The following is a 23,715-nucleotide window of genomic DNA, read 5'->3' as shown; positions in this document are numbered from 1 at the left end:
TGTTAGGATTTTTTTATTTATTTTTTGTTTTCATATTCTATCTTCTCTTCTTCAAATTTGTTTACATTCTTTTGCATCGTTCCTCCCAACCTGATATTTTTTAACTAATAAACATATACATTATTTTTTTCTACTTTTTATTAAGATATCTAGTTCATCTTGATGTTTAGGTGATGACAATATTGGTTATGGGAAATTCATGGTCATTAGGGAAGTCACATGTATAAAAGAAGACTCTATTAGTGATGATAGTTCAACTATTCTAGTTTTTATGAAAGCATTCTTGGGAAAAACTTCACTAGAGAAAAAATGTTGCTCTTATACTTTATTATGAGTAGATGATAGAGTATTTTTACTCCTTTAAGAATAAAAGTAAAGCCCCCTATCAAAACCTAAAAGGTCTTCTAAAAACTAGAAAGGTTTTTAGAAAGACGTATAAGGTTGATCCTAATGCCAATAGAGAAAATTGTGAAGATATGTATCATATTGTCACTACCCTTGGATACTTGGGTAGCCAAGGTTGTTAATTTTTAGTCCTTTGAGTAGTTGATTATTGTGACAATATTAAGGTGTTGTTAAATATATAATATGAACTAATCAAATAAACCTAATGATTGTTGAGAAATTTCAATCTTGATATGGTGTATTTAAAGTCAATTGTCAATGGTGATGACTATATCATTTGTGTATGACTTCGTTTAAGAGGTGATGAACCCCAAGTTTAACTATAATAAACTTAGGTTTGAACTTGTCATGCAATTGGTTGACTGTTAGTCATTCTCAATATATTGCCAAAAAATAAACAAATGATAACTTTACAAGAAGTTGAAAATTCTTAAGTTAAAAATTATGAAATTGTCCAACAACAAAAACCAAGTTTAGTGGTTTGCAACAAGGAGGGTTAGTCTTAATGTGGGTTCATCGTGGAATACCACTCTGACAACAAACAATACTAGCTCTTTAACTAGTATCCTCCCATGTTTGATATTGAAATGATGAATCATGTGGTTCTTCGTGGAAGTTTGAGTTTTGATGTTATGACGATCACTTATAATCATTCATTATTAGAAACAATTATGGTTAAGGCTACCTAAAAAGATTGTAGTAAAAGTAATGAGTTACAAGTTAATATTGAAAGAAGGTAGAAAATAAATTGGTTATTTGAATTCAAAATTTGTTAACACATTAGCAAGTTTCTCTTTTAAGGATAAAAAAATGATACATTGTTTGGGAGAGTTGCCAACTTAGATTTGAAGAAAGTTCAAGATGAAGTAAATTAGCTTTGTTGAAAATGAACTAGATGATAAGAAGAAGAAGGTCAACATAATTAACCTATTGAAGTTACTTTGAAAAAAATAAAAACTAGTTGTCCAAGACAACAATGCTAAGTTACAAGAAACCTTGATTTTTTTTTATCAAACTCCTTGAAGTCAAAAAGATTTGCTTAACAATTATGAAGATGATTTCAATAAGCATTATACCAAGATGATAATAAAGAGGGCTTCAATAAAATATTGTACCAAACTAATAATTAAAATATACACACACAATTAAAGTCATGCCATGACTTCATTTAAAATAAAATTAAAACACAATCATCTACTAATATTAATAAAAGTTGTGTGAGTCAAACACGACTTTATCTTCAACACTAAAATTGTGTCAAATAAGTATAACTTCACTTTAATGAAACTAAAATTGGTTATACATCATTTCTTTACCATGAAATCGTGTCACTTACTTCATATGATTAACTTTTTTTTTTCAAAATTTATTGATAATATTTATCAAAATATTACATAAATATAGAAAAAAAAATCCTCATTTTATTATGTACACGTAACTATTTATATAATAGATAAGCTGTCTTATATTTTATCCTCGTTAAAGTCTGGTGAGATCAACAACCATTATAATAGTGTAAACGATATTAACCTCTCATATGGAAAGAGAAAAAAAGAGACAAAACATTAATAAATATAAGAGTTTACTAAAAAGTGGGAAGAAAAAAAAGAGCTATACTAATGCAAAATTTAATGAATATATACATATATAGGCACCTATTAAATACATTTTTTTTTTCTTTTACATTCTTAGCATGTACATTCTTTATATAAAGAAAAAATATTTCAAATAAGGTACTTAATGCAACTAACAAATTTGGTATATCTTAAAAGTATATATATGGACGAGAGTGAGCTTTCAAATCGAGAGAACTGCTGATAAAAAAAATAAAAATCGAGAGAACAAACTTTGTATTGTTAATAAATGTTTTTTAATATTTTTAATAAGATAAATAAAAATATATGAACAATTTTATAATTTTTTTTTTGTTTTGATAACGTAATTGTGTTAGTGTAGACATCTATTTCGTTTCTCTTTAAAATCATATTCGTAAACATATTCTAATTCTAATTAAATTGAAAGGTTGTGGTTTTTGTGTGTGAATAGACAGATTGGCTAATTTTGGACCTTGTCCTTGTTTACTCTTGTAAAAAAAAATTGATGCATTTACAATCCCCTACTTGTCAAAATTTACAATTATAGTAATCTCAATTTCTGATTTAACACCTTTAAAATACTGAATAATAAAGAGCATTGGTACTGGTTGGTTAGAAAATTAATAATTAAAAATTAGTAAAATTAAATGCAATGTGTAAATTTTTTTAATACATATACATGGTCTAATTATACTTTACATTTTATTTACTTTAAAAAGAAAATATTTAATTTGAAATGCTACTTACATGATTTTGGAGGCGATTTATTTATTTTAATTACTTTAAAGATTAAATATAATTTTCTTCAATTTATTATAACAAATTAGATTTTGTTTTTTAATTTAAATTTTAAACTTCTTAAATATTTATAATAAGAGATTATTGGATTGACTCTTACCAAAATTATTTTACTAGTTTTTTTTTACATGACAAACAAGTTTTTAAGTGATAAGTTAATACAAAATATTTTAACATTCTAATTTATATTAAAAATTTATTTGTGCGTAATTTTTTTTTATAAAAAATTATTTTAATAATTTTTTTACTAAAAATATTGAGAAGGTAGATTAAGAACAAAAGGAGATCTAAAATTTGAATTAACTATGAAAATTAATTTAATTGCATTGGCTGAAAATTGTGGTATGAAATGATACAAATGATTAGGACAAGAAAAGGAAGGAGCAATAATCTGTCTCCATGTATCGTACATGGCATAAAGTGGAAATTAAATAACTAATTAACTCCTTACCTGCAACTAGTAACATGTTCATGCAATCATCGATCCTAGTTAGAGAGAGAAAATTTATATTTTTGGATTTTTAGTGTTCTTTTTCTAATGCCTTCAAAATATATTAATTTTAATATTATAAATTTTTTTTTAATGTATTTTAAAATATCAAAATCAGTGTATTAAATACACTGCAGAAGGACAACCTCACAAACTTAACAACGAAATTGAATTTGGATTTGAGAAAAACAAAAGAAAGGAATGCAATTATGACAAATATTTAAGTGCTCTGTATTGCAATATGAAGTTTATTAATAGTTATTGTAATCAGAACAAGTGTTAACTAATGAAGTAGACATTAATTTTCTTAATTTTTTTCAATAGTTATTTTCCAGGTAAAATAGGTAGATCCAAACCTTATATTTCATTACATATTTTACTACTCAATAATAATAATAATAATAATAATAATTTATAAATTCTACTATTTAACTTTTCACATATTTTACCATCAGAATTGTCATAAAATCTATGGATAAGTTAGAATTCTAATAGAATAATAAAGTGTTAAGAAAAACTAAAAGTGGCATCTTCTTGTTAGTATAATTTCACAAAATAATTGACTTCTTTCATTTAATTTAATTTTTTTTCTATGACATCTCGTGACTTTAAATTTTACAAATTGATAAAAATTGCAAAAGATTAATTTAATAATAAATATATGAAAATGTTGGATAGTAAAGATAGTGAAATAACGTTGACGGTGATAAAATTTAAGCTTTTTTTTCATTTGATGTGCATGCATCTAATATATCTTAAGATATACAAAGTTTGAGATGTAAGTTTAATAATTGCAGTAGAAAGATTTATAAATGTATGATAAATTATGGAAGTTGGTTCACATTGTGTCACTAAAAAGTATCTAACAAGGAATGAGGTCATGCAATGCCTTGGTAGAAGTGAAAAAAAGAGTGAGAAAGAAGATGATAGCACATAGAATAGAAGAAAAGCAGATTGTTAATGAAGTTGGTTTCATGAGATGGCAAAAGGGAAGTGTGGATTCTAAATCCTGAGAAAGACAAATTGGTACACCAATCATGTGACATTAATACCCAACCTCACAATCAATTACTTTACATCAAGGTAGTGGAAAAAGTAGTGATTAAAAATGGTTGATAACGTTTTTATCTTCTTTGTTAAGCAACCCATGGATTCCATACCCACCATCAAACAACCTACCATTCATTTTTGTGGGTCCAAAAAGTCTAATATTGTAGTAACTAAGCAATAAATAAAGTGCAAATTGCATCTTCACTTATATGCACCCTCAAAAGGAACCACATTATTGTAAACTGTTCTAAGGAAGGATTATATCATTGTAGAAGTTACACAAAATTCCATAAATGTGTTTGGTAAATTCATTAACCAAACACTTATTCTACACAAATTTCACTAAATATTTAGTGTTTTTATCGGAGAATGTCTCGGCTCTTTCTTTATCTTCTTGTGCTACTGTTGAACTTGATTAATGATACCATGAGATCGTCGGTCTTCGATTGGTGCGGGTAGAGTACCTGCAAAAGGTATTTCGATATCTAAGTTGGAGCTTGGTATGAGGTACTTGAGAGTAATAAATATTGTTCAATGCATACCTTTCCCTTGATGTGCACATTTATAGGATCGTGATGAACTTTTGACAGTGGACCGAGATTAAGGTAGGTTATCGGGTTAATCTAAAAATTTAGGTAAAATTTTATACCGTGATTACGTTAATCATTTTGTGTTAAAAGACATTTATTGTGTCTACGAAAACTATGTCGACCACATTATCTAAGGATATTCGGTCAATGATCTTAACCAAGAATCTCTAACTCACAACAAGTATATTCTTATAAAGAAGTTTGCTTCTCCGAGAGATGACTATTTAGTGTTTGCAAATTGTGGAAGCCTAATTTGAGTTGTTATTGAGAAGTATCATAAAGAATGTGTAAGAGAAGAGAAGAAATCAATCAATAATACTGAAAAATTAATCAATCTTGTGATAAGTACAACAAGAAATAAAAAAAGGAGCGAAAAACAAAGAGCAAGTGGGCCAAAAGAAAAAAAGCCCTAAAACAGGAAAAACAAAGTTACAAAAAGAAAAAAGCCCAAAACCCAAAAACAAGAGTTTTATCAGACCTCCCTCGAGTTGGGAAGAGATGTTTTTCATTCCCAGCTTGGAATATAGTGTATTGAAGGCAGTAGGAAGGAGATGCTTGGTGAAGAAAACAACTTCTTAAAAGAGAAGAAGATATAGGAAGCTTTTCAGTAAGCCCATTGTTGATTTTTTTTCCTTATACGATGTAACAACTGATTTCAATGTGTTTGATTATCTCATAAAAGACTTGTTTGTTGGCAATCAAAATAGTTGAATAAGTATCATAATGCAAAAGTGCAGTTTGGAGATGATTGACTCGGAGATCTTGTAACATATGTGATCCATTGAATTTCACAGCTGGTGGTATCCAAGACACGATACTTAGCTTCAAATGAGTTTATTGATATAGTTTGTAGGTTTTTTTGACTTCCAACAAATAAGAGCCTCACCCAAGTAAATAGAAAAACTAATGATAGACTTTTTTATTTGAGGACAAATTTTCTAGTATGAATCGCTATATGATTTTATCGTATTGTGTTGCTACTGTGAAAGAAAATGCCAAAACCAGGAGTAGTCTTAAGATATATGTGAACACACATAACAACTTGATGAAGTTCATTGGTAGGACCAACAACAAACCGGTTGAGGTGATTGACAGAGAAATAAATATAAGGTCCAATGTTAGTTAAGTAGATTAGACGACCTATGAGTCTTCTATAGGCAAAGACTTCTTCTTCATTAAGTTTAGTACCCTTGTCAATAGATAGATGAGCAATGTGTAGCAAGATAGTATAGATAAGGGCCATCCTAGCATACATGTTTCTTCAAGCATATCTAGAGTATGTTTTCTCTAGCTTAAGTGAATATCGGTACTATTGCAAGCAACCTTAAGGCCAAAAAAAAAGTGAGATCCCTAAGATTTTTATGCAAAAAGTTTGATGAATGAAGAATAAGAATTATGTTATAGATTTCCTTAGGGTTATTCTCTGTCAAAACAATGTCTTCCACATAAACCAAAACAGAAGTGGCGACTTTTCCATCATGTTTCAAAAATAAAGAATGGTTAGCAAGCAGAGAAATTATAGTGATTTGAAATCAAGAGAGATTATTTTGCATACCACTGGTATTTCGCTTGTTTGAGACCATAAAGGGATCATTGTAGACGACAAACACAATTTTTATCATTAATATGAAGTCTTGAAGGAATCTTTGTATATATTTCTTCATTTAAATTGTCATGCAAAGAAGCGTTGTTAACATCCAGGCCAAGATTGTTAACTTTGAGATAGGAGCAAACACCAATTGTTACGACTCTAAGCGCAAAAAACAAAGTTGATTTATTCCATGACATTGTTTCCCAACCAACAACGATAAACCCTTCTTTCTCGACTCGAACTTGCTGCAATAATATAGTTGTATCTTGGCTGGTGCATTCTGTTTCGGTTCCCGTACGTCAAAGTATCATATGGATGGACAAAATATTGGATATTTGGAATGATTTTAAAGCACAATTCTTCCAAGGGGGTCTTTCCCGTATTTCTTACCTTCTAATGGAAGCTTCTTCCCTAAACCCAGGTGATCTTTCTATTACCGAATATTCCATCAAACTAAGAATTATTTGGGATGAACTTGAGAATTTTAGGCTCGATCCTTTCTGCACTTGTCACAATAAATGTTCTTGTAATGTTTATTTTGTCATCTATCAAAGAAAAAAAAGAATACCAGGCTATACAATTTCTTTGCGGTCTAAATGACCAGTATATCAATGTTAAGGCACATGTTCTCCTTATGGATCTCATTCCCTCTTAACCAAAATGGTTTCCTTTGTTGTTCAGCAAGAACGTTAGTTAACCAATAATTTTTTAGTTCCTAATATCAAAAACATGAATCCCACCATTAGCAAAACTACTATACAATCCTCAATTACTTGTTCTTTTTGTGGAAAAAATGGTCATATTGAGATCACCTGTTACTAGAAACATTATTTTCCCAATCAAGATAAGAAAATGTTTTAGGTTTGGTAACAATAATAAAAAAATTTATACTCATTGTGGAAAAATTGGTCACATTGTAGTAACCTATTATAAGAAGCATGATTATCCCATTCCAAAATGGTAAGTCTTTTCGGTTTAACAATGTGATTACTAAAGAAGAGAATTCTTCCAACAAGGATCAGACCAAATGGGACAATGAAGATGTTCCTCTGATAGAGATAAGAGTAAGATGATACCAAGATTTCGTAGAATAACCCTACAATTACAAAGCAGATCAAGATAAATTGTAACGATGGTAAAAAACCCTAAATGATAAAGAGAAGAAGGAAAAAGAGAAAACTATCTAGAAAAAGGTGCAAGAGAATAGAAGAAATCAACTAATAATACTGAAAAATTAATTAGGCTTGTGACAGATACAACAGAAAATAAAAAAGGAACCAAAAACAAAAAACAAGTGGACCAAAAGAAATAAAGTTATAAAAAGGAATAAAGCCCAAAACCTAAAAACAGGACTTTTACCACTAACTGTTGTTATATATATTTCTTTTAAAATCAAGCAATTAAAAGTTATATATATATATATATATATATATTTCTTTTAAAATCAAGCAATTAAAAAAATTAGTGAAAAAAATAATAATTTTATAATTAATTATAATTTGATTTTTTATTTATACATGTGAAATTAAAATTGTTTTTAACATTATGAAACAATTTATCTAAATTTATGCTTTTAGAAAAAGACTAATTTTATTTATAATAATATTTTTAAAGTGATTTCGTTTGAATTATATTTTAAAATTGATTTTTTATTTGAATTTATATTTTAAAAATGATTTCTAAATTTAAAATTAGTGCCTCCATAGATATTCACGGTACCGATCCTTGGTTTTCAAACACATACTTGATTCTTGGTTGAGAAGTAGCAAAAACAAGTAACTAAAATCTCCAATCTTGGTGGTGGAAAGATCTCTATAAAGTGTGCAAGGAGGGAGGAGGAAAATGATGGTTTCAAGAAGAACTAAGCTGGAAACTAGGGTGTGGAGACAAAGTTAAGTTTTGGGAGGAGGTGTGGGTTGGGAGCTCTGATATCAAATCCTTGTTCCCTAGACTGTTCTCCCTATCCTTAAACCAGGGGCAAACAGTGGGTGAAGTTGGCGTGTGGATTAATTCGGATTGGAGATGGAGGCTGACATGGAGGCGTGCCCGATTTGAGTGCGAATCATCACTAGAAGCAGACCTCTTTACACTGCTATCGGGGGCACTATTGAGAAGGAATGATGTGGATGTGCAGGTGTGGGGGAAGGAAGAATCAGGCCTTTTTTCTGTGAATTCTGCTTATGAGTGCCTTACCAAGCAGTCTCGTGGAACCCAATCTGATGCGTTTAATTTCCTTTGGAAGATTAAGGCATTCCCAAATGTGATCGTGACAGCTTGGAGAGTGCTGCTGGATAGAATCCCAACAAGGGTGAGTTTGAGTAGGAAAGGGGTGATGATGGAATCTACGTTATGTGCAATGTGTCAGCTTAAGGAGGAGTCTTGTCAACATATCTTCTTGGAGTGTAAATATGCACATTGGGTATGGTCCTTGTGCTTCAAATGGATAGGTATCTCTTCTGTTCAATAGAATGATTTAAATATGCACTTTATGAGTTTTTATCTGAGCAATGCTAGCAAGAAGCAAAACCTGGTATGGAAAGGTGTTTGGGCATCTGTTATTAGGTGTATATGGGACCAAAGGAACTTGATTGTATTAAAAAAAGGGCTAGTAGATGCGGAGGAGGTGTTTCAGAAGACTCAACTCAAATCCTGGCTTTGGATGAAGCACAAGGTGCATTCCTTTACTTATTCTTTCGTAGACTGGATTCTTAATCCAATGTTTTGCATTAGAAGTTATAATTAGGACTCCCAAATGCCAAGAGTTTTAAGACTACGGCCTATACTAGATTTATAGTTGGTTGGAGGTGTTGGTGGGTTTGTCACGGCCTGCAACTGGTGCAAGATGGAAATGACATATGTGCTTGTATGCCAAGGAGTCAAAAGGAATGTTAAGGACATGATAGAGGATTCTGGTTTGATGTGTCTTTTAATAAGAACAATAGAGGCAGGGTGTTTTTGATGGTTTTGTAGCTGCAGTTTGCAGTGCTTATAGTATTCCAATACGAGCACGATGCTAGCTGAAATAGGGTGTCTAGCTTATGCAACAAACATTATCTATCTATTGCTTCTGGGGTGTTCGTTCATCTCTTTTTTCTTGGAGATTCTTAATGTGATTTGGTTTATGTAAAAGGGTTGGGATACCCCTTTTGTATCCCTCGTAATTTAATTTCATTCTTTGCTGATAAAAAAGAAGAAGTAACTAAACAAATTGTTTAATACTCTTTACATTGTGATTTCCAAATCAATCAAGAATGAATATAAACTATAATACATTGATACCTCAATCTGGGTTACATATTCGCAGTTGATATTATCCACATCTGATAGTCTAATATATTTTAGTGACATTAGATGAAATATTTAATCTATAAATCAATAATACTTCTTGTGTAATAATAATTTATATTTATTTTTTATTTTGATAATATCTAATAAATATGATTTTAATTTGGATTTGCACCATTACAATTATATATCTTTCTATTATTTTCAGAATAAGGAGTTTCCGATATAAGACAGACATTGTTTTAGCAAGGCAGCCGCTGGGTTGTGGGTAATGGAAAAAGACTTAGTTTTGGAAAATGGCTCACAACAGGTATTGTTTTATCAGATTATGGCCTTCTTTGCAAATTATTTCACTTTTAGGAACATTTAATGTTGTTCTCTATCATAATTAGAACTTCACTTAACTAATGCATATAAAAAGTTTGCATTAAAGATAAATATAGATTACTTGGGTGAAGCTTCAATTTTAATTAAAAAGAAACTCATAAGTAAAAAACAATGTTTATCATGAAGCCATCCGAAAATTCAAACATTGGAGAGCGACCACTCAAACCAAATAGATAATCAACACAACCCATCAGCCATGAAACAATTTTATTGTACACATCATACAATGCTTTCTAAATATGATCATTATCACAACTGTGTGTCGCCCACGCCTTATTTCATGTCAGATTTTAGAACTCCAATTTACATCACAGCTTCGAAGGAGACTGATACCAGCCCCACTGTTCATCAGATATGTACTTGGTCACTTGCTTCACACTTAAATAGTTCTCTAGACCCCTGAAATAATAAAAAAAAAACATAGACTCAGATTCTTAGATGATAAAACAGCCTAAGATATAGCCTAATCAATATTTGTATTTGAGAAATTGCTCATAAGCAGTACACTAAATATACAACTCTCATTCCCCATTGGGCATGTCCTATTCACAAACTAGAGTAATCCAAGCAAATTCCAACTGACAAAGAAAGTGTATTGAAAAGAGTTTCAGAGAATATGCTATGAGCATTCTGTTTTGGTTTTTTCACATTTGAAAAATATAGTTTCGAAGGCACTAAAACTGACTTCCACATTTGCTGATTTAGGAAATAAGGGTCATACCATTCTCCTAATTCACGACCAAAACCACTACGTTTTATGCCTCCCCATGGGGCTTGAATGAAGCTTGGTTGAGCACAATTTATCCACACAATTCCAGCTTTAATAGCCTGCACCAAAGTAATATAAAGTATACAGCATTGAATTACAGAAAATTCATATGTTTTGTCTGTTTTATGATAACAAAGGACCAGTTTCTCACCTGAGATATCCGTTCACATCTTTCTAGATCTTTTGACATTACGGCAGACCCTAAGCCGTAGCTGTGAAATAACAAATTGTATACAACATTGATTAACATGTATGGACAAGTTAAGAAAAAGTAGTTTACAGGTGAAACTAATATAGAGTTTCCAGAAAAATAGTTCACTCACTGGGTGTCATTTGCTAGTTCAATAGCTTCTTCCTCGGTACTGAATGTTTTCACCGAGAGTACAGGTCCAAAAACTTCTTCTCTCCAAATTTCCATCGAGGTAGTCACATCAGTGATGATGGTTGGTTCAACAAAGTATCCCTTTTTCAAATGCTGCCATAAAATTTGACATTTCCATCATTTCTGAAGACAAATGAAGAAACACAAAACCTCACACAAATACAAGAGTATGATCATACCTCTGGACGAGACCCTCCCGTTAAAATTGTTGCACCTTCACTCTTAGCGGTTGAGATAAAATTCAATATCTTTTTGTACTGAATAATATAAACCAAATATTAGATATATCATCATCTTGGTTGGTTATAGACAAGTGCATTAACAATGTCAGGAAAAGCCTATTTTCTTCATATAAATAACCACTTAACTTTTTTTCATATAACCTTGATTACTATATACTACATGCGATGCGACTTTATCACAATCACTGATATTACGCTACGGTACATTTTCATTTTGGATAATAGAGAATGCATCTGAATAAACAATATCAGAAATTCAGAAGTATATGTTAGCAATAGATTTCAGGATTACTTAACTTCAAACACTATCTTAAACCCAAAACTACATTGTATTAGGGGATGAAATGGAACAAGGTGTAATAACCAAAAAATCACATATCTTTCTTAAAAGCATAAAGAGGAGGTCGTAACCGAAATTAAAATATAATAAATGCAGAATTTATAAATATTAAACATACCTGTCCTTCACTAATAATAGGGCCTAGCCTGCAACCTTCTTCCAAGGGATCTGAAATTTTGATGTTTTTGGCCCATTTCACAAGTCTATTCACAAACTCTGTTGCTATACTTTCCTGAAACAGTAAAAACATCTAACTTGACCAGTGTTCAAAACTCAGCTAATGCCATTGCTACAAAGTTTACAGACAAAATGCTATCACTATCAGAGTATATCTGATAGTAATATCTTCCCATTTATGAAGCAAAATAAGAAAAGTAAGCTACAAATACTTGTTTGTGAACAGGGAAATGTGTTACGGATGAAATGGACGAATCAAAATCTACCTATTACACTTACATGCACTATAAGGCGAGATGTTGCACTGCAAATCTGACCATTTGTAAAGAAGCAGCCAAAGACTGTCCATTCAGCAGCTGTTTGAATCAGGAAAAATAGAAAAATAAATGTTAGATGGTGTATGACTCACTTTGATTCTGTAATCGGTTCTAGGTACCCAAAGTTTACTCATCCACAAGTAAACAATCAGTTTCACAGGAAATATAATTCCACAATGCAAGAAACCATAGGCTGTCCATAACAAAATAAAAGGCACGTACTCTTGTCAAGGTCAACATCCTCAAAAACAATGATTGGGCTTTTTCCACCAAGCTCTAGAGAAACAGGCTGCCAACAACAAATTTTATATTTCATTATCTCACAAAGAAAAGAGAATATGAAAGGAACAATAGAGAAAAAAATGATCTTCTACCATTTCTTCTGTATGCATGTTCCTTAGTCTTCTCTAGCTTTTAAAACAGAAGGACAATATGAATTGCACATAATTTGAAGATAAAACTGCTCACAAATACCTTGGTTAGCTGTGCTGCAGCTGTCATAATCTTGCTCCCAGTTAAAGAGCTTCCAGTAAAGGCAACCTGTTGACAAATTAAATATCAGCCACAATTCCACAGTAGCTTTGTCAAAATCATAGACAACACTTAAACAATACTGGCAAGAAATAGAACTAGAATTTGATTCTACTAATAACTAAAAGCGGTTGAACCTTGTCTACATCAGGATGAGATGCCAAAGGAGCACCAGCTTCATTGCCTAATCCAGTAACAACATTCAATACTCCTGGAGGAAGGTTCACTTCTCGGCATATTTCAGCGAGCTCCAAACAGGTGCTAATATTGTAAATGGTATGACAGCATAAGAAACCAACATAACAAAAAATCAAATTTGCAATAGTTAATTTTAACATACATAGATGCCAATTCAGATGGCTTCAGTATTGCAGTACAACCAGCAGCCAGAGCAGGAGCAACTTTCCATGTAGCCATTAAGAGAGGATAGTTCCTAACACATAACATAAATCACATCATTCATTAGCTATTCAAGACATTCAATTAAACAACTGGATAATGTGAATGCATCAATTTCCTGTGCAGGTAAACTAAAAACAATCTAGGCCAATGTTGCATGGCCTCTCATAACTAGTTAAATGAAGAAAAAGAAGGTAATCAGATACCATGGAGTAATTAATGCAACAACCCCAATGGGCTCCTTGAGAATATAACTCTTGAAGGTCTCCATAGGGAGGGATACAGGGGCCTTTTGCTTTGCATCCAACCCTTCCGCGAGCTCAGCATAGTAGTTAAAACAACTAATAACATCATCCTACAAGATATTATCACAGACCCAAATAAGCAAAATAAACTCATGGAAACATCTGTTATTGTTTTTTTCAATGCAAATAAACGTCTCCACTTACCAGGTCTGCCAATGCTTCATCCAGTGGTTTTCCATTATCAATTGCTTCAAGTTTTCCTAGTTCATCCTTTTTCTCCGTTATCTTTGAGAAAGGCACACAGAGTAAGGTGTCAACACATGCACATCTAAGTCAATATCTACGATTTTTATTGATCAATTTACTTTTAAACCCCGAAGTCAGAGACATTTATTTCTCAAAATCTTGATTATATTGTATTAAATTTTGTGAAAATTAAACAAATATAATATATAATTATATGTTTTTTATATTAATATAACATTCTGTGTATATGATTTATCTAATAAAAACTGCAGCAAAAAGTTAATATGATTGTTGATGTAACTTGTAACTTTGATGTTTTCCTGTCGGTGTACATGTCTGACAAATAATGTTGGTTTATTATAGATAAATACATTTTATAGTTTTATAAGGTTAAGGTTAGCCTAAATACACTTCTTAATAAATAAAATACATATTTAATTGATTAAAGCAAAAACAGAATTACAACCTTTGAAGCAATGGCTCGAAGATAACCAGCACGAACAGAACCAGAAGCTGATGACCAATCTCTGCCTTTGTTCCGGGACAAGGCTCTTTTAGCAGCATCCACAGCAAGGTCAACATCTTCCTTGGTACCAGCAGGGATATCCCCTGAACACCAATTAAACACAAGTTCTCATTACTTACTAGTAGTACTATGTAACTATGCACGTGTCATAATCATAAACATTAAAAATTCCCATGATGTTGAAAAAGTTTAGACACAAGTTGTGAAAAGAGAAGAAAGAAGAAGGAACCTATGATGTCTTCAGTTGCGGGATTGATGATCGGAATCCGGTTGTTGAGGACGGGGACTTTCCACTCTCCATCAATGAAAAGTTGCCTACTGGGTACTGAGATCGCCATTTTGCTTTTTCTCTTCTCTCTTCTCACTTCTCACTTCTCACTCACTCTCTGCTATGTATTATGGGGCTGGAACAATGATATAGTGGAGCATTCCTCTATTATATAATATGATTGAAGCTGCATCTGTTCTCGATGATGAGATGAGTCACCAGAGATCCTTTTCATTTTTATTTTTTCTTCTTTGTCGGTACCAATATTGTTGTTGTCTTCCTACTTCCTTATGATGTTGGTTTGGTAGAGAAAATTGTTCTCTTAGGAGATCTCATTTATATTATAAATAAGAACTTTATAAGTAGACATAAATCTTTCAAACCGATTTTCTAAAGTTAGAATTAAAATATACTCTCATGTTTAAAATAATGCATAACCAGATGATTTTATGAGCTTGTAGTGGTTTTGTATATGGTAGTTTCAAGCTATAAATGGTGTTTTGTTAATTCTTTAATTTGGGCATACTTCTTTTTGTTTGATAATTGATAAAAGATGATAATAATAATAATAATAATAATAGTATAACAGCATAGAAATAAATTATAAATTTGATAATTTGTAATTAGTTTTCAATTAAAATAAAATAAAAAAAGAAATATTTAATTAAAAATAGTTAAGAATTAATAAGTGTGAATAGTTGGCATTATGATTGGGTTGAGGTGATAAGAGGGCCAATCATATCTGTGAGGCTGTCACAAAATAAGTGGAAGTTGCGTGTGTATAACATTTTTACTTAATATGCCATAACTTTTGTCCACGCACAGCTTCCAAAATAAAAACGGAACCTAAAATTGCAGTGCAAAAATCTTTATTAAAGTACCTTATTTTTAGTGTGCGTGTTCTATCGCTTTCGTTGCATATTTCTTCTTACATAATGATATTTTTAAGTTATAATAAATAGGTGATTCAGATTATTGAAAGAGATATTTTTTTTCTAGTTACCACAAATATTCCTTATATATTTTTTTAAAGAAAGACGAAACAGAAAGATAAAAAAAATTAAATGATGATGAAAGCGAAAAGACTGAAATCTCCACGTTTTAAATTGAGATAGATATTTAATTTATAGTTTGAAGTTAAAAAGAATGAAAAAGTTTTCCACACAGATAATACTACTATTCAACAACCTTTATAATAATATTATAGTATTTTAAATTAAAAAATAAAATGAAAATAGTTAAAATATTAATTTATTTATTTATTAAGAGTTTGTTTTTACTATGCAGTACCAAGATATCAAGGTAAAAAATAATTATTGTGCCACTGCACATGCATGGCATGTGATTTGATCTTACCACTTACCACGTAACTTTTTCTGTTTTAGTTTTTATAGGAAAAAAAACTTTGGTTTTAATTCTTTAAAAAATATAATTTTCTGTTATAAATTTTTGTTGTATGACTTTACTTCTGCACATGTGACTTTTATGCTGTGATTCTATCCGCATATTTATTTATAGTTGACATGTTCAACTATTGTCTATTATTTAAAAGTTTTCTCATGCTCTTAATATAATTATTTAGAAAAATTGTATTAATGACATGTATCTCGATCTATAATATATGATTTGGTTACCATCAATTAATCTAATAATCAAGAAATAATTAGGTGATATTTAGAAATTAAATTGCAACCTAATTATTATGACTAATTAGGTACTGATATGCATAATAAATGAATTTAAATATTTTAAAGCTAACAAATCTTCACACATAAATTTCACCCACTAATCTACAAATAAATAAAAAATAAAACTAATAAATTTCATGATCATCCATGATTCCTATAATTAACTCATAATAGTAGAAATTCTATTCATGTTATAATAAATTGTAATAAATAATATTTAGATATTGTTTCTGATTTCCAACACTCCTTATTATTATTGACTCATGTTTTTCGGATGCACAAAGATATTTGCCAATTAGTCTCCCATCTTGCAATATTCTAATCAATTGTAACTTCCAACATCCACCTTGTAATGATAATTCAATGTGACAATGTCCAGCAAATTTGTCATGATTAGAGAAAGAATGTGAATAAAAAAGATAAAGTGTGAAAAATTGTTTTTATAACACACTTTTAGTTGAATAACGTCTCGCTGATCCATTGTCGAAAGAGTTATGAACGATTTAAAACTAATAACTTAAAAAAACATAACTTAATTTAGTCTTATTAATTAATATATATATTCCAAAAGAGTTGAGAAAGACTTTGTTTGGGGTTGGTGTAGGGATGACAATGCAGGGTGGGCCAAGTGGGTCAGTCCGCAGCCCGCTACCAAAAAGTGCAGGGCGGGCTTATTAATCTAGCCCGCTGACCCGCTTAGGCCCATCTCACATAACTCGCAGCCCGCACGGGCCAACAGCAGGGTGGGGCGGGTTGGCCTGTTATCCCGCATAAATAAAAAATAATTATTTTATTTTTTGTAAAAAAATGTACTCCATTCATCAATTATTGCAGTGTAACATATATTTTTTTTTATTTTTAAAAATTGAATTTAATGTATTAAAAAAATAATGTTTTATTTTAATAATTTAAAGGAGTTAGTTTTTTTTTATCAGCAATAAAAGAATAAATAAATAAGAACCACTTTAGGGTGATCCAACCCATGTACAAAATCGCACAGAAACGAACAACCCTCTTCCCATAAGTTTGTCGCTAACTTCCTACTAAAACAAATACAGTCTGATCAACCTAAATAAATCACTTTTTTTTAATCGAATACATACAAATAAAGGGGATCTAGACACCCGTCAGAAAAGAAAAAACAAGCAGAAGAGACTTTACTTTAGAGGTTACCCAGGACCAGACCTTTAGTTGGGCCATGGAGTAGTATGAAGAGTGACAGGGGATTTATTTTTAAGTAAAGTTTTATATTTAAAATTTGTTAATAAAACAAATAATATAAAGAAGAGATCTCAATAGGATAGTTAAAAAATTAGTCATCTTCATTAAAATATTTTGTAGCAAAATTTTGATAAGATATTCTTATACATTAATACATATATAGGAAAAATAAATGTAAAGCAAAACTTTAACTATTTTTAATCAAGCCTTCTAACAACCCTCATACTTGAATTTATATTTTTATCTTAATTGAATAAATTGAAACAAGGATAAAATTTTAATTTTTCAATAGTAGAAATACGTATTTTTATAATTAATGAAATTTTAAATTTAAAAAAAAAATATTTTTCTTATGCGGGCTGGCCCGCGGATTACCTCTTATGCGGGGCGGGTCAATGAAATGAGCCCGCATTCCTTGCGTGGGGCAGGCCAAATGCAGGGTGGGTCAACCCGCATTGCCACCCTTAGGTTGGGGTATGAGAACAACAAAGTCTGTGAAATGAAAAAAAATAGTAAATCATAATAAATGTACCTGACAACATTCAAAATGAAAAATCATTTACCTCTACGTAAACCTAATGTGGGTTCAACTATCAAGAAAGCAATGAATTAATACAACTTATACAATGCATTAAACAATAAAACTAATCAAATATCTATTAAGGTCATCATTACATGATACGAAAAATATTCAAGATATCTTCATGGGATACGAAATAAAGAATTGAAAAGACTTTAGTTGGAGTATAGGAACGACAAAGTCAAAGCAATTGTGAGAAATGACTAATGCAATTAAAAAAGCATTAAACATGGAAAATAAAAAACAATTTAACTCATACACAAATGTATTTTGCCTTCTTTGTTTCTTCTTCATTGTTTTTTCGTTTATTGTATTTTTTGTAGCAGAAAATGAGAGAATAAATGTTCATCAAATAGAAATGGAACAAAAATAAACAAAGAATAAAAGCTTTAATCTTCTACCTTCTTCTTTCACTCATTTCTCTCTTAAAGCCTTTCACTGTCGAAATTTCTTTGCTTAATGTTTTATCTTATGCTTCAGAAATCAATGGCCTAACATTCCCAAAAAGAACGAAGTTTTTCCCTTAAATCTAAGATCTACTATGAGAATTCAATAGAAAACAAATAACAGTGACCATAATACTTCAGATTTCAAATTGAAAATTGAAAATTTCAAAACAGAACAGATTTTTTGCATAAAAAAATACTGCATAGAACAAAAAAACATTTAAATCGCATGAACATCTATATGAAAAAAACATAACATTTAAAATGTATCAGTAAATTCAAAGAGAATCTTACCAAGAACTGTGGATGAGCTTTTGGAGTTTGTTTATTGAAATGGTGCATGCACATAACAAAACAAAACATTTAAATTGAATAAACATCAATATGAAAAAAAAATATTATAGATTGGAAATATGATGAAAAAACAAAATAAAACAAATGCTTGGCATAAAAAATTGCACATAACAAAACAAAAAAATTAAACCGGAATAACATCAGTATGAAATGTGGTAAAACCAAAATATAAGCTTACCAAGAATAGTTGATGACCTTTTAGGGGTTTTGAGAACAATAGGATTGAGGAATGTGTTGCATAATCCAATGATAAGAGGATGTGTAAATAGCCAAAAAAGGCTCCAAAATTTATCAGAAATTAAATTTGAAATTCAAAAACCATTACCTTATTTATGTAATATGTCTTTGTTATGCAAATTTTGTTGTAGGCAGACCACCCAAATGCGTGAGAGAAAAACAGAAACCTAGTTTCCTCGGTTCATAGTAGCTCTAGGGTAGGTTTAACAAAAAACGGAAATCTAACCACTAAGAAAAACCTAGAAAAGATGTAACACGGTTTAGGAAAAAGACCTATGAATACTAACATAAGCTAAACATAGTAGTGTCAGAAAAAAAAACATACAACAAAACCTATTTTGAGTTTTCAAATTTTGAAATACTCAGAAACCCTAACACTGGAATTGATTGTAACAAAACATAAAAGAAGTTTCCTTAATGACTCCGGAAACGATTAAAAACAAACATTAAGCATAAAAAAGAAATCTCTTTAAGAGAAACACATTGAAATACAGTTAAACAACTGATTAATTTACTGTAAAACATGTCCATAACCAAAAAAACTCGAAAAATGAACGATCATGAAACTGAAAAGATCTTACCACAAAGAAAAACCTAGAAAAGATGTAACACGGTTTGCGAAGAAGACTGAGCAGACGATGCATTTTTGCTTTCCCAGACGTACAAAAAAAGGAAAAGATCTTTCCTCAGTGTGGTTGAGGATACAGTGGTTGTCGATATGGTGGTTGAAGATACAATGCATTCATTTCCACAAAGAAAGAAATGCACAAAGTGAGGTTGTGAGAGAGGGAAACAGGTGGTCGTGACGGAAACGAAAAAAAGAAGGAAATGTAGGTAGTGAGACAGAGCAGGTGAGAGAAGAAATGAGAAACTCGTGACACAATATGAGAGGAAAGAAAAAAGAGACACGTGTCCTCCTCACAATGAACCACGTGGCGTTTCCACTTCTGGTTAAAAAAAATTGTTATTTTTTTGTGTGAATTTACCGTATGTTGGCACGTGTAAAAACTTTCCCTATAATAGTGCTCCATTTGTAGTATAGATAAATTTGTAGTATAGATGATGTATAAGAGTAGTTTCTTTGTATAGATGTAGGATTTTTTCCTACATTATCAAGGCACATTTGGGCCTTAATTGGGCCATCATTTTAGGATATTGACTCTTGTTATAATTATTGTAGTTTTAATGGGCAAGCTAGCTCTAACTAGTACATCTTAGCCCAAACCTTATAAACTTTAGTAGATAAAAAATGATGAAGGGATAATAGTTAGTCAACAAGTAAATATTATAATTTCTATACACAATTATCAAGAAAAAAGTTTTATAGGATATAATACCTATGAAAGCTAGAGATATTTTACTTGGCAAGTCATGACAATTTGACAAACACTCAATCCATGATGGTTCACCAAAAAAATAAGTTTCACTCACAAGAGCAAAAAGATTGTCCTTTGTCCACTCACTTCAACAAGTGAATGAGAACCAACTAATTAAAAAATAAGATAAAAAGAAAGAAAAAAAACTAAGTCAATTTTTTTCTCTTACACCTAAAAAAAAAATAAGGAGGGAAAGAGTTTGGAGGTTTGTGTCCTCTCCAATAAAGTTGTTCAATAAAAAGTTTTGAAAAAAAAATATTTCTTTTAACTTAAGCAAATTTTTTTCTTCTTTACAGCAAAAGAGTCACTTTTTACCACAAGTCATGAATTTGAGTCTTTACCATTTTTGTCAAAAAGTTTGTCAATAAATTTGATGATTGATTTTCCAAAGAAGATCCTCATGAAGTTTCACCTTTGAGGGAATAGAACATAATATAGATCTAGTCCTTATGGTCAGCCTACCCAATACGCTAACCTCTAGGATTAACATCCAAGAAACCAAAGAAATAAAGAATCAAGTGAGTGACTTATCGAAGAAAGGATGGGTACAAAAGATTCTCAATTCTTATGTTATCCCAATGTTGTTGGTCCCTAAGAAAGATGAGACTTGGAGAATGTGTACAAACTATAAGGTAATCAACAACATCATTATAAAACATAGATACCTAATTCCTAGGTTAGATGATATGTTAGATGACTTGCATGGAACCAATATGTTTTTCAAAAATTGATCTTAAACGTAGTTATCACCAAATATAAAATTAAAAAAGAAGATGAATTGAAAACTACTTTTAAGACCAAATTTGGACGGTATGAATGATTAATCATGCCTTTTTTTGGCTTTACTAATGCTTTTAACACTTTCATGAAATTAATGAATCATGTACTTATGGATTGCATAGGTAGGTTTTTTTTACCATACTTTGATGGTATTTTAATCTATAGTAGGCTTCTAGTAATTATTATAAGTAACTACCATCTCTTTGCCAACCTTGAAAAATGTACTTTTTGTTAGAAAATGTGATTTTTCTTGGATTCATTGTTGGGAAAGATGATGTCCATGTAGACCCTGAGAAAATAAAGACTATCAAAAAATGACCCACCCCCAAGAATGTAGGAAAAGTTTGTAGCTTCCATGGGTAACTAGTTTTTATAGAAGATTTGTTAAGGACTTCTCTACAATAGTTGTTCCTCTTAATGAGCTTGTTAAGAATGATGTTTCCTTTGTGTAGAGTGAAAAGTAAGAAAAAGTCATTTTAAAACTTAAAATATAACTTAACCCATGTATCCATTTTGGATCTCCTAGATTTTTCCAAAACTTTTAAACTAGAGTGTGATGTTTCTGGGATTGACATAAATGCAACGTTAGTTCACGATGGTCATCCTATTACATATTTAAGTGAAAAATTTTATGAACCCACCTTGAACTATCTCATCTATGACAAAGAGTTTTATGCTATTGTTTCCCTCAAGGATTCATTGATAAGCTTCTTGTTCAAAACATAGAAAGGTCTCCTGGGTCATTTCAAAGTTGATAAAACTCTTATTATTTAAAGAACAAATTTTATTTAACATAAGAAAAAGTAATAATGTACATGATTATCACCTGATTTATTACAAATGTTGTATACAAATTGGGTTCAATATGATTGGTTGATTCAATTGTTCTTCTTTGTTGTCTTTGGGAGCTTCGCTTTAGAAAAAAAATCTTTTGTTTGCTTTATTTCTTCTCATTTTTTTGTTTAAACTCTCAATATAGTTGCTTAGCTTTTTCTTGGGATATCTTTCTTTTTCTTTGCATGAGTTTGGTCTAGTCCCTATGTTTGATTATTTTCTTTTCCCTTTTTTAGTTTTATTTTTTATGTGATGGTACATGTTCCCAACATGAGTTTAATAAAAAAAAAATATTTACCATACATGAGAGTAGAGGTCCAAAGATTTTGTTCTAGATGTATATCCTATCTTCAATATAAGTCTATAATATGTCTCATAGACTTTACACCCTTGAATTGACATAAGTATGGACTTTGTGCTTGATTGATATGCCAAGGACTCAAAAGACTATGACTCTTTCTTTATCATAATAGATTATTTTAACAAATGACTCATTTTATAATTTTATTCAAATTGCAGAGTCTATTCAAAATTATAATATTTGATGAAGATGAGATATGATCTATTCACAAGAAGAAAAAAGGCCACAAAATGATTATTTCTCCTTAGTTTTTAGGAGGTTGGTACTTAATTATCTATGCGAAATTACATGTGATAAAGTTTGTTTCCTTTCGTTGATTAGGTTGTCTTCTAGAAATTACAAAAATAGCGATAGTATTCTCGAAACCAACTTAGGTATTATACCCTATTCAGTCATAAACTAAGACACCTAATTGAAGAATTTGGAAATTGATTTGACATTATCATAAGAAAGTGTCGATTATATCCAATGCAAGACCAACAGATACATCGCTATTGCCATGAGGTTTAGGGTCCACATCCATATCCCATACTAATTCACCAATTAACTCCCAATGATTTGAATAATTTTCAACAAACTTTGTTTCCAAAATTCAACGGAACCATGGTACGATGACTTCGAGATAGAAACTATAAGCCATAATTTTCATTACATATAATAGTAAACCCTACATAAATCACGCCACATTAGTCCTTATCTAAATTATCTTACAACCTTCATTAGATGAACAATACAAAGAGGTAATCTCGTTTTGCACTCAAAATTACACAAGAGGAAATTTCCAGATTTATAATACTTCCTTTACAAGTATTAAGCTATTTAGAGTATTCGCACGTTATCTTCCATGAACAATACCAAATACGAATTTCTAATGAATGTAAAATTGTACTTTTAAAAACAGCAGTACATTTTATTTAAAAGTCAAGCGTAACGTGACACTAAAATGTATAGATGACGTTTTTATTACAATTAACTAAAGAATTAAAAATGCATAATTAGTTGGATTCTATTAGGATAAAATTTCAAACCGATTTGTTTGATTTAGATTATGAATCAATGGAAAACAGTTTTGTGGTAAAATGAAGTACGAGAGGATTGGGAAAAGAGGATGTTTGATCTCAAGTCCCAAACCTCGAACTCAATCAAAACAAGAAAAGGCAGGAATTTGAAGATTGGAAACAATCGCAGAGTGTAGTTTTTCTGAC

At 30.7% G+C, this 23,715-nt stretch overlaps 1 protein-coding gene across 1 annotated transcript; it reads right to left on the bottom strand.

Moving 5' to 3' along the window:
- Positions 1 to 10,252: 10,252 nt before the first annotated feature.
- On the bottom strand, positions 10,253 to 15,095 carry LOC137820038 (aminoaldehyde dehydrogenase 1, peroxisomal). The gene is made up of 15 exons (XM_068623816.1): positions 14,595 to 15,095; positions 14,306 to 14,448; positions 13,798 to 13,878; positions 13,555 to 13,703; positions 13,290 to 13,382; positions 13,087 to 13,210; positions 12,893 to 12,958; positions 12,641 to 12,707; positions 12,381 to 12,457; positions 12,043 to 12,156; positions 11,522 to 11,599; positions 11,284 to 11,435; positions 11,112 to 11,172; positions 10,913 to 11,019; positions 10,253 to 10,590 (listed from the first exon to the last, which is right to left on the bottom strand). Exons 1-15 carry the CDS (start codon positions 14,701 to 14,703, stop codon positions 10,500 to 10,502), a joined length of 1,512 nt encoding a protein of 503 aa, XP_068479917.1. The 5' UTR covers positions 14,704 to 15,095; the 3' UTR covers positions 10,253 to 10,499.
- Positions 15,096 to 23,715: the final 8,620 nt, after the last annotated feature.

Source organism: Phaseolus vulgaris, chromosome 9 (genome assembly GCF_000499845.2).
Source record: "Phaseolus vulgaris cultivar G19833 chromosome 9, P. vulgaris v2.0, whole genome shotgun sequence".
NCBI classification, from domain to species: Eukaryota; Viridiplantae; Streptophyta; class Magnoliopsida; order Fabales; family Fabaceae; genus Phaseolus; species Phaseolus vulgaris.
This window is presented reverse-complemented; position numbering and strand designations above follow the sequence as displayed.